The sequence below is a fragment of the Thermobia domestica genome, chromosome 7 (genome assembly GCF_964235325.1).
Source record: "Thermobia domestica chromosome 7, izTheDome1.hap1.1, whole genome shotgun sequence".
NCBI lineage: Eukaryota > Metazoa > Arthropoda > Insecta > Zygentoma > Lepismatidae > Thermobia > Thermobia domestica.
The window spans coordinates 71,345,358-71,358,537 of NC_137460.1; the positions used below are offsets into that span (position 1 = coordinate 71,345,358).

Consider the following 13,180-nt stretch of genomic DNA (forward strand, 5'->3'; position numbering starts at 1 on the left):
ACTTGCGTGCCAGTATTTACCAACACTTTTAGTATGAAGGGTTTTTACAAATGCGATTTTATACAGTACTAGCAGCGTTCACCCCGCTTCGCTGCGGTCACCCCGGAACGCAATAAACTTTGTTACTTAGATAATTTTTACTTTTTCGCTTTCAAATTGCAGTAAATGTTAACATTATAGCGCCTGTCATTTATGTTAACCCGCCGAGTGACCCGCTTCGCTGCGGTCACCCCGGAACGCAATAAACTTTGTTACTTAGATAATTTTTACTTTTTCGCTTTCAAATTGCAGTAAATGTTAACATTATAGCGCCTGTCATTTATGTTAACCCGCCGAGTGACACGGTCATGCGGGTTGCATATAAATACGTTTATTTTTATACCTATGATGAACTAACAAAGGATTTGTACGTTATGGACACTTGAATGGTCAATTATCTCAAGACACTGGTAATTAAAAATTAAAGTGATATGATAAAAACCATCTAGGGTCCAAATCCTAATAACCCCCCAAAAATGAAAGAAATTGGTTCAGCCGTATTAGCGTGATGAGCTAACAAAGGATTTGTGCGTTCTCTTTTATATAATAGATTTGTTTCAAAGCTATAGTTTCTTAATTTTAGACATTTAGTATAAAAGTTTTTTTCTGTACTTTTTCTGTTTCATTTGGCTATGGAATTATCTTCCGAACTTCATTCTTGATATTAATATTTCAGTAGACATTTGTTGATTTGACTGATTTTTTTCAAGTATTTTATATTTATTTATAGCATGGAACATTACTTGAAGAAAAATTAATTCTTTCGTCTAATCCACCCTATATGTGTGAAAAATTTACATCTTGAAGAACAATTCGCAATTGAAAATGTAAATGCATGATTATGAATAACCATATTTTGCATAATATTCCAGATCCGTAAAGATATTGAATTTTCTTTGTGTGCCATTATATAATGATGTAATGAACATGCATCTGGTTGCTACTATGCTTGACTTCGTATGCTAATTTCAAAATTTTGAAATATGAAACGTATGTATTTAATACCTGTACGATAATGTTAAAAATGTTATTTTTTTTAAGTAAAAATATCAGAACTCAATGATTCAAGATTTGGTACTGATAGCTTAAAAAGTCAGTTGCTTATACGTAAGTAAGCATTTTACATCATATTTATGACAATATGTTGATAGATTATGAGAAGCGTTCCATATAATAAAAAAAAAAAAAAACTATCTTTCAAGAGAAACAGTAAATCAAACTATGTATGAAATAAATAGGTTTCTCAATATATTGACGCAAATGCTGTAATCACATCAAATTTTGGTATTTTATAACAACTGTTCCAGATTATATCTATATCTATATCTATATATATATATATATATTTCTCGTAAAATGATGAAATTGTGTTATGAAATATAAATATATTGAAATAAGTTCTCTTCTAATGTAAATAGTATGGGCTTGTATCATTCATCAAAGAAACAAAAACACAGATGTTACATAATGCATAGTATTGTTGCATTTAGAATATAACTTTATAAATATGTTTAACTATTTTAGGTTTCAGCGTTATAGTTTCTATTTTCTTACTTAGATTTTGACATGTTATATGTCATTTTTATGTGACATTACAAAATCGACATAACGAACTCTAATCTAATCTGTTCATCTAATATTTTGACTTAACGAAATTTCATCTAATCTAATCTAATCTAATGTTTTCTACAAACTCACAATTATATATTAACAATAACGCTACGTCTCACAAGTTCAAAATTATGCTAAACTAATATTGATCTCTATAACAAGCATTACTCAGAAGTTATGATCTCAAAACAGACAAATAAACTAGTTAATTATGATTTCACAATTGTAAAAGTGGGTTGAGGGGCTATTGTATAGGTTTGGAATAACATAAGATCATGATTTCTAGGTACTATTGAAAAAATAATCTTGGAAATATTATTGCTTTTGGCATATTTTTTAAAAAATCATTAATAAGGTTATAAAAGATAGAAAAATAATAGCACGTTGTTTATAGAATACTTAAAATGAGAATATAGTATATAACACAATTAATTTTAAATTAAAAGGACAGTTCGGTCTGGATTATTCTATGAATATTTATGTAGTCATTAAAACCATAAATCTATGTTTACACATTTGGTTTCATTCCTGTTTCAGTTGGTAATTACAAGTTTTAAGGAACAAGATTTTTTTTGTTGCTATTTTAGAAAATCAAATTTTATAAATAGAACTATTTTATTTAGATAATATAATTTACAAAATTATATATTGAATGAATGAAAGCAAGCAGATGCATATGTCATGTTTTATGTAACACAAAAAGCCTCATGGCTCAGATGTAGGTATATTTTATTACTTTTACTGAAAATATTAAAAAATTATTAATGTATTTATTATTTTAAAACCATGTATCAGCATAGTACTTGTGTGATGTGCCTGTTTCATTTTAAACACTGTTTTACGTCATAGAAGAAAGCAAGCTTAAACATACATATATACTTTTTTATTTTTGTTCGTACCAACTTACCGAGAATAAGGTATTCTGTGGTGAAGAGTATACAAGGATAGAGAAAAAAAGAGAAGGAAAAAGTGCAAGTATCAACTTCACAGTGCACAGAAATCATGCAGTATATATATGCTACAATTTATATTGTGAAAATTACAATTGCAAATGTGTTCAAAAGACATCACACAAGTGGAAGTGTCAAGTTAAAACAAGACGCACACGGGCTTAAGTATAGCAGATAAGGATTTAGTCTAAAGAAATACAAACACAAACACTTACCACAAACACAACTAAAAGATCGAAAAACTATCTTATTGAAGATACTAAAAGTAAATATTTGGTAATAAGGTAATGTATTGTGTTCACGGAATCTCGTTGTGTTACGGTTACGTCACGAGACGTCAGCGAGATCATATACTAATTTGATAAATACGTTCAGCAGACATAAGCATCCTGTTGACTAAAATGAAACATTTTGCCTTAGAAACAAATTGTTACAGAGTACTGCAGACAAATTAAATTAATGGTGTAGATACGGAGGAGGGGACTGACTCAAACCTCGTCTTTATTATAGTGTCCCCTCCCCACTTTATCCACCTCTTCCACTATCTTTTACTTTCTTTTATTCATTGCCTGAAATACAATAGGATTATGATACATATAGGATATTAAACTTCGATTTCATTTATTGTTATTTCCATGTTTCATTAGGGAATGAAAAGGGAATATCTATATAAGAAACAAGTCAAATTTTTCGACACTGTTGTCTAGATCATTTTAGATTTGTATTATATTAATACACATTTTTCTTGTTTATTATTGACCACAAGAAATAATTAAACTCAATATTAACATGTTTTATGTTAAGTTCCTTATCCAACAGTGAAAATCACCCAATTTTAGAGACTTTTATCAGTCTGTTTATTTTAAATAGATATTAAAAACAAAGTTATTATTTTACGTGGAAGGTACATTTAATTAAATGTACCTTCCACATAAAATAGTAGATATACATAGGATACACACAAAGTTGCTTTCCCGAAACAAGAAAGGAAATAAGCGATTGCTTTTTTATTTTTTATACTAGAACTGGTACTACTATCTCTCTGAGTGTGGCTAGGACTCGTAACCATGTTTAAATACGTGTGTATTACTGAGTAAAGTTGTCAAGTAAAAACGCTGTTGAGATGAATTGCAAATTAACAAAGGAACCACATATTTTTGTAATATAAGCTTGGTAGAAACACAACAAAAACACAAATGTGTTGACAGACTTCAGGAGATTTCCAGCTGTGGAATTAAATTCCGTTAAGCTATGAGAAACCTGAACCAACGATTCGAGGCTACAGCTTCTGTGTATGATCTACCGCGAAGCGGACGACCACGAAGTGTACGAAATGAAGGAAACTGAACATGTTGCTCAGAATTGTGTGTCTAGCCCAAAGAAATCTGCCTAAAGATGCGTACGTAACCTGGGGAATGACCCGTACCTCTTTAAGGAACATGTTAAAGGATTCGAAGGTTAAACCTTACCACCCAAATCTTCCGCATGATTGCACGAATGTGATCTGGACCAGCCGGCGTGTTGAGTTCTGTGAGTGGTTTCTCATTCAGAAGGAAGTTGATAGAGACTTTTGGAAATGAATTTGTGGACAGATGAGACCTCATTATTCAAGATGAATGGTTGCGTAAACAGACACAATTGTGTTTATTGGAGTGATAGCAAATCCACATGAAATTATGACAAAAGGGTTAAACATCGCTCCTGTCACTGTTTGGGTGATATTTGAAGTGATGGTATCATAATATTTTATTTATTTATTTTAAGGAACTGTTGCGAGGACCAAATACCGAGGACTTCGCATGTTGCAGGAAGTTGTCCTTCCAGAACTTAAAAATAACCTTCCTTACGAAAGCATTCAGTTTACAACACAACGGAGCACTGCCTCACTTTGGTGTTATGAAGGATTTCTTGGATCAACATTTCGATTGGTGGTGGTGATACGACAGATTGGCCATTCCGTTCCTGTGACCTCACATCATGCGGCTTCTCCATATGGAGTATTGTCAAAGACGAGGTGTCTTCCGGACAACTGCAGGATTTGGATTACTTGAAACAACTAATCGAACTATCATTCGAGAGATTGAATGTCAATCCTCGGTTGTGTCATAATATTTGCAAATCAGTGCTGAATAGATTTACCTTGTGCACTAAACATGGTGGGAGACAGTTTGAACAATATTTGTAAGTACAATAAAGATTGCCTAGTCACCAAGTTTCTTTTATTTTATTTTTTTCACATATTGGTGAAAGCGACTTTGTGCTTACCCTGTATATAGTGTACCAGAAGTATCCACAGGTGGATTTTAATGGAAAGATTTTGGGTGGAAGGGACAAATTCTAATTGAAAATGTAAATCGAGCTTTAACTACAATGTACTGATGCTTTTAAGAACTTTAATTTAATCGATAAAGCATGTTATCTTGGTTTTGCCACAGCCAACTTCGGTCTTCTTTACTACATATTTTGGTGGCGGGCGAAGAATGGCAAATTAGAGGAGGAAGTAGTTGGATTGGAGGTTACAATCCTTTTGTGCACCAAGACTATGCGAGGCGTAGACCTACAGCTTAACTTGGGATCCGAACCACATGAGCTCCCGTGGAGAATCGAGCCCGGATTTCCAGCGCCGAAGATGCATACACTAATAATATAAATCATATAAGTAAAGAGGGCTCTAAATATGGGAGGAATTGTGCCCAAGCTGTTGAAGGTATGGGGACCACCGTTTCTTTACATAATGTTATAGTATTATTGATGTTAGCATAGCGTTAGGCGGTGAAGGTTCGACTCGATCGGTATTTATGTATACGTCCATCTTTTCACCTGTCTATCGATCTGTTCTACGATAACTTATAAAATTTATCCCATTTTAATGAAATCTGATATGTGTCTTTCTTCCACTTGCAGAAATAACTCTATTGTTTGTGGTTACAATCCATCAAGGACAAGGGGGTTAAAAGGGGTAAAATATACCTCACGTTGTAAGTTTGAACATACGAATGCAAAACAATGTTCTAATATAAACTACGAAAAAAGAAATGTTCGATTACGGCAAAATTTAGCATATAGTTTCTTTATGTCAATGTGAATATCCTCACAGTTTAGAGTTTCTACCAAGAACGAAATGCTGAGATATCCGTCTCAAATCTGAAAATATATTCCACTATAATTTTCATTTAAAAAAATAATCGGTTTTGGAGTGAAATGTCACACATTTTCTTGGAGGCTTCCTAATCATCTCTGCCTTTGGCTTTTTTTCTTAATCCCCAGTGCTTTGGATTAAAATTGGTCAAGAGTGAGCAGTGAATTTAATCTTCTAATGTAGGGTGGATTATTCGTACCCTTCCCCCGCATTAAAAAATATAATCCACGATGTCATTTCTAAAAAAAAATATTAGATATCCCTGAAATAATGGCGCATACGGTTTTTGAGGATTCACAATCATTTTCTCTACTTGGATTTAAAATCAATCAAGAGCAAGAAAGTGAACTCATCTCATCCTCCTTCGTTCTCAGGGAGTTACAAAAGATGTTCTATGATAAGTTTCGTAAGTATAATTTGATTTTGAGTCAATAAAGTGTAATTAGAAAAGATGTTCTATGATAAGATTCGTAAGTATAATTTGATTTTGAGTCAATAAAGTGTAGTTAGAAAAGATGTTCTACGATAAGTTTCGTAAGTATAATTTGATTTTGAGTCAATAAAGTGTAGTTAGAAAAGATGTTCTATGATAAGTTTCGTAAGTATAATTTGATTTTGAGTCAATAAAGTGTAGTTAGAAAAGATGTTCTACGATAAGTTTCGTAAGTATTATATGATTTTGACTCAATATAGTATAAGTTTTTATTAAGATTTTTGGAGTTTGAGTTGCAGATATGGAGTTGAAATCAATCAAATATAAGAATTTAATTCCCCTCCCCCGTAAAAAGGAATAAAAAACAGTTCTTTGATAACTTTCGTAAAAAAAAAAAATCTAGTTTGATCAATTATGACGCTGGTGAAATTATTATTGGAAAATTTGAACCAAGAAAATAATCTGATTTTTTCACGAAAGACGTAAATTAAACCGATGATTTTAATTTTTGCTCACTTCGAGCTTGTAGAGTAAATTTTCTTTCTAAACATTTAAAAATTATTCTTGCCCATTAAAAGAATTTAAGCTTTGGGTGGGATTTATTTCATGTACTTTATCACAATGCTGTTCTATATATTTAAGTAATATTAAGAAGTACTATATTGTAACTTTTCCCCAGGAATTACTCACATAATGAAAATGTGACTAGAGGAATAGTTTTCAGAGATAAAATTCATCATTAATTAACCTAGACGACTAATCATTATCTTGTTTAAAGTTTACTGTTAAGTGCCTCTAGTATTATTAATTTCTAAGACCTTATGCACTATTTAAGTTCAGCACTCCCGGGGGAATAAATACTGAAAAACTTTACTATTACTGGAAAATATTCTGCAAAAACACTTGAAGAAAACTAAGAAAACTAGAAACATTTAAGGTAAAAACAAAATAATGGATTCTACAATGCAACATATTTCATTGTTTACGTAATATACATATCGGACGTATCGAAAATTACACCAAGATAATCGTCGCCAGTTATTTGCAAAATACAGTATTCTGTTTTTGTAGGTGCAAATCCAAAATAAGGTAATCAATCAAGGCCAACTGACAGATGAAACTATTGAGATAAGTTTAGTTACTGTATATAACGTATCTGCCAACAAGATTTTTAATAAAAAAGATTTCAATCTTAGTTCAAATTTCCTTTGTTTAAACTTAAGGACGGATTTTTACTTTCTAATATAAACCGATTCGAATATATTTCTTTCTACGGAAGATATAGTTTGGTGAAAAATATGAAGGTTCTTAGTCTTTCGTTTAGAAAACCATAGATGTTCTTAAAACCCTAGTGCAGGAGATATCACTATCGTTAGCATCCCTTGTATATGTTATTTTATGCTAGTCCATACTTCCCTTTTTGTTATGTCTATGTATATACAGTACTATAGCACTCACATGTCACCTCACATATTGCTGAATGAACGAATTGTTCTACGAAACAATTTTTAAAATCCGTTAGCGATGTTTCAAAGACTTAAGGGGAATTTCTTACTGATCCTAAATTCATATTTTCTTAGTAACTTTCTTTAGTTCGAAGAAAAAGTTAGGTCATAATGGAAAAGGATATTTGTGCTAACAATGTTATATATCTGTCAAGATTTTCTAAATATCTACGCTTTTAAAGTTTTTTTTTTTTTTTTTTAAACAAAAAGACCTTACTTTGCACCAAATGAATACTCCTTAGAAAGAAATGTTTGGATCATTTTACATTTGGCCAAATTTAAAGAAGGATTTTTAGTTCTAAGGAAATTTGGATAATAATTGGGAATTCATTATGAATTATTTTATAGTAAAACTAGCAGAAAAGCACATTTTTCACATGAACTGAATAGTATACGACCTGAAGCACATTAAAGTATGCCAGGTTGTCTAACTTGAAGGGGTTCTGAGATAGATTATACTTTAGATCCTCTAGAACCTGTGACTGCCCCTTACCAATCCCCTAGATCGAAAATCGAAAAAAAAACTGCTACGTACACTATAAGATTTGTTAATGGTCTATCTGTATACAAAATTAGATGACTCCTGTTTATGTGAAAATTTGATGACAGATACACACATGTAGACTTAAACACACGTTATTTTGCATATTAGTAAGAATACAATATGTATTAAATAGTTTTAATTACTTATTGATCGTAAGAAACGCGTAGTCAATGGCAAGTGACCAAGTTATTTTTCTCATTGTGTTTAAATAACACTGTCAATAAATAAATAAATAAAAATAAAAAAAAATAAAAAAATTGAAGATCATGTTGTGGACAAAGGGCTTAAAGCCTTTGTATGTCCCTGAGGAAGAGTATCCGAGTGTAATACTCGAAATATTGAAAAAAAAAAAAAAAAAAAAAGCAGGAACGTTAGTAACTGAGTAATTTGTTGTAATATACCTAAATATAGTTTCATAGTTTTTTTCTGATAATTTTTCTTCATTGATTACCTCAATTTAGATCTCCACCTACAAATGAAGAACAGTGCATTTATAAGTATCTGCCAACAATTATCTTGCCTTGACGTGAGTCATATAAATGTAATGTCAGACGTGTATATTGCTAAAAGAACAAGATTTGTTACGTTTTCAGGATTTAGAATTCCATTATTTTTCCATTTATTTCTAGTGTTTTAGTTTTCTTCAAGTGGTTTTCATTCAATGAGTGCTTTAATACTAAACATTTCAGTGAACTCTTCCGGTATGAGCATAACAGTTTTTGTGCTTAACACTTCCAGAAGTACTCTTCAGTGACCGGTACTACTTGACATATAGTCTGACAGCCAAAGGTTACGATGTTTAAATCTATTCAATTATTACGTTTTTCATAGAGTAAAATAAAGTTAAAAATATCGTTAAAGATGACAGGAAGAGTTATAACGTTGTGGCTGTATTGCAGAGAAATTAGATATGTTATTCTTTCGTATAGTAGAACATAACCGTGATACCCTTCTTAAGCATATTGCTGGAGAAGGAATTAAAGGAAATTAATAGACTATATTATTTAAGATAATCGTAACGGAATTTGCTTACTTAATCATTAAGAAAAAAGACACATTGATTGGTTTGCGCAAAAGTTAGATTTACTTCCACACTAAACCATTATATCAGGCTCATGATGTTGAGCGAGTATCAAAAAGTTTGAAGACCTACTGATAATGAAAAAGAATAGACAACTATGACATCATATGTTTTGTTCCTTTGTACCTTTGTTCCACTGTCAAAAACTGTAAGAAAGAAAGAAAAAATTCTACTGTGTGGAAATATTAAAGACTTTTCTTTTTCTTCTCTCTCTCTCTCTCTCTCTCTCTCTCTCTCTCTCTCTCTCTCTTTCTCTTTCTCTTTCTACTGATTATCAGTACAGAATATGGAACCGAAGACATATCTTGTATTTATTAATAGAATAAGTTATACTTGTGTTTATTTCATTATATTATATCGTACTCTGAATTATGAATAACTTTAGAACTAATGAATTTAAATCTCAACTGTATTTTGAAGTAACATTTTATTTACATCTGAAGCAATAAAGCGTTTTATAACATTTCTTGATAATATGAAGTGGTAACTAACAATCATAGTTTTAAAACTTACTCCACTCCCATTATAAAAAAAACAAATGCGAGATTTCGTTTTATTTATACAATATAACGATTTTTTTTTTGGTTTGATAAAAACAATGAGAGATATTATAAATCTAAATTTTAAAGCAACAAGCGAGCTTTTGCTAATATATTTTCTACAGTATAATATGTAGGAGAGTGTATCAAAAAGGACTTTACATCTTTGAAAACTGATATTGATTTATTTATATAGCTTACGTAGTTTGGTGTCATTTTGTAGCAAAAATGCATCAAGTTTTGACTAACGTAGTACACTAGTTTAGAAACAAGTCACCGCAAGCGCTAGCGGCAGTTGGAGCAAAGATGGCTGTCTTTACTGTTTCCGAGCGAGCATGTATTTTGCCACAAAATGACACCAAACCATGTCTGTAAGATAAATGAATAAATCTATATTAGTTTCCAAAATTGTAAAGTGGTTTTTCATACAACCTGCATATATTCTATCATATATTAAAACTTCTACGCTAATGTGAAACAATACTTTTATCTCAAAGCAATTCTTGTAGAAATATGCCTGAAAGTCTAAATACTGTATATATATATATATATATATATATATATATATATATATATATATATATATATATATATATATATATATATATATATATATATATATAAAGTTGACTAATATAATGAAAGCTGTTAAAAGTATCAAAATATTATTATAAGGTTATAAATATCAGTAATCAATGCATATACCCACCTATCTGTACATTTGTGCTCCAAACACAATTTCTCTTGGTTACATATTTCGATTCATTATTTTTTTTAAATATAATTTTAAACAATAATATATTACTTACGCAATTTTTTCGCTAGGCGACCTCCATGGCACGTCATCATCTAACTCGTCCTCGCTTTCGTCGCCATTTTCTTGTTGATCTGACGCAATGTTTAAGGAGGAGCTCGTAAACATATCAGGCACAGGAAGGATACTTGGTCGTCGACTACCTGTAGCATTCAAACGAAGTTTTAGGCTTATTTTTCTACTGATGTAACTGCAATACTCCACGTTTAACATACTACTTACTTGACGCTTACCACATAAATCAAATATATTATTTCCACATACGTTTAATACACATTTTATGTAAAATTAAATTATGAAGTGCTAAGCTAAATATGATATTTTGGTTAAAAATATAAGAATTGTTATTAATTTTTATTTTAATTAATACGTAAGAGGATAGTATATTAATTTTGAAATAAACTATATGTATTCATTTCAGGAATTGCTGGGGACTTACTTATGTGTTCACTAGTCCACTAGAGGGAACCATGAAACAATAGTAGTGGTCACTACAGACAGAGTATGCTATAGACCATTGATTTATGCTACCTCTCATGATTTGTGTCGACGAATTGGCTAGTTCTGCAATACATATGATACATGGAGAAAATTGTTTTAATACCACACCAAATCTTTAATAGGTGCGAATTAAATTATATATAGACTGGAAAAAATAAACGACTGGTCCATAATCCGAATCCCGGTGTCTGGTTTACCGAGTCGATGCGTTAACCTGTACGGTCATACATTCTATCACTGCTGACTGTTGATGACCAATCACTCAAACCACATGGACTGCACAACTCCCTGTTATACTTGGACAACCTAGTATCTACATTATAAGACCTCTAATGGTGGAATTTAAATTATATATAAATGAAGGAAATAACAGTTTTTCTATCACGGCTACGTGTGAACTATTTAAACAAGAAAAATGAAAACATGTATATAGTTAAAATAAGAAAAAAATGCAAACATATCCCATCCATCTGTGAGAACCAAAGAATTGAACAACAGCAATTAGAGAATGTGATTTCCAACGATATCGGTTAAGATTATCAAGATGAGTCGACAGCTGCCCGTAACGTTAATATTCTTCGTTTATATAGTCTCTCTCGTCCTCTAGTTACAAACTGAAACATGGAAGAAATTATAATTCTTGTGAGATAATCCAAGGATCAGTATAATAAATATGAATAAACGTACTGTACGTTCCTCGAAGTAAAAATATTAGCAATCACTAAAACTTTTCGTCAGCTTTTCTGCATCTGTCTTGCATAGTAAGAAGCTAAGAAGCTACATTGACAGAAAGGTTATTTCTATTCTTTCGAATTTTATTATAGTGTTCCTTTCGTTTCGAAAATATGTTTTATTTTGCTTCACGGATGAGCGACTTTTAACTTCAAGACGAAGACTTTTATGAAGAAAGTAACTGACAGTTAATACATCTTATAATGTAAAAAAAAAAAAAAAAATAAAATAAATAAAATAAAATAAAAAAAAATAATAAAATAAATCGGAATTAATTAAAAATAATTTATCGGAAATGTAAACACAGAGTACACTTATGATGTAGTTTCGCCACTTCGACGGTTTAACGAACTTATCAAGAATTTGTTAAGTTAAGCTCTAATAAAACAATGTTGATTCGTCCCTCTTTATCATAGAGATGTATGCTTACTATTAAAATATTAAGAAATATCTTTACAACTACAAAATTGTTTTACTGTGAATTCACATCACTTTAAAATTTTGTCATACATTTTAAAAATACCATCTATGTCATTACCAAACAATTCGTCACACACGAACTCACCTCTTCGTTGACTAAGGATTTCTGGGCTGAGCAGATTAGGCATTTCTCCAGGTTTGGGAACATTTAAATGATTTCCTGTAACAGGAGTATCAGAAGTATGGGAAGCGGAAGTGCTGTCTTTTAGTTGCTCCCGCGAATCTCCGCTGCCATTTTCCGCAAACGTTGCTGGAAACGAAGGAAATTACAGACATGAAACAACTTATAGTAAACAAATTTAAACAGTATTTAGTATTGTGTCTTTGTGAAAATTTTAAATATATCTGTGAGAGAAGATGTAATAGTATGAGTGATAGTAATAGTAGTAGTAGTATTGTATTAATGAATCTACGGAAAAGGAGAGAAAAGAAAGAAATGTTCAATATTTAAAATGCAATGATAATGTTAAAATTTTCATTAGAACTGCTACTTAAATAAATACACTTCTTTTCTGTTATACATGCGTTGCTTTGTGCATTTGTATAGCAAACGTTTGATGAAACAAAATGTTTTTTTAGTAATCATGCGATCACATCATGCGGTACAATAATCATACTGCGAAGTAAAATGACTGAAACTAATAACGAAAATAAATACGTAAAAATTGAAGTATTATAATAATAAGTCTGGTTATCTCTTTAAAAGTAAATTATGTATCATTGAAAATCACTAGAAATTATTGTTATACTACTACTAATAATAATAATAGCAATAATATTAATAATAAAGGGTCGCGGTGGCTCAGTGATAG

General features: G+C 30.9%; 1 protein-coding gene across 5 annotated transcripts in view; it reads right to left on the reverse strand.

Annotated features, from left to right (window-relative positions):
* The window catches only part of SLO2 (slowpoke 2), a 664,715-nt gene that overhangs the window by 91,812 nt on the left and 559,723 nt on the right, over positions 1-13,180 (reverse strand). For all 5 annotated transcript variants that reach the window (XM_081764837.1, XM_081764838.1, XM_081764841.1 and 2 more), the window contains 2 exons: positions 12,454-12,618; positions 10,651-10,798 (listed from right to left, as the gene is read on the reverse strand). In XM_081764837.1, the coding sequence (XP_081620963.1) occupies positions 10,651-10,798; positions 12,454-12,618 (313 nt within the window). The remainder of the gene's footprint in view (positions 1-10,650; positions 10,799-12,453; positions 12,619-13,180) is intronic.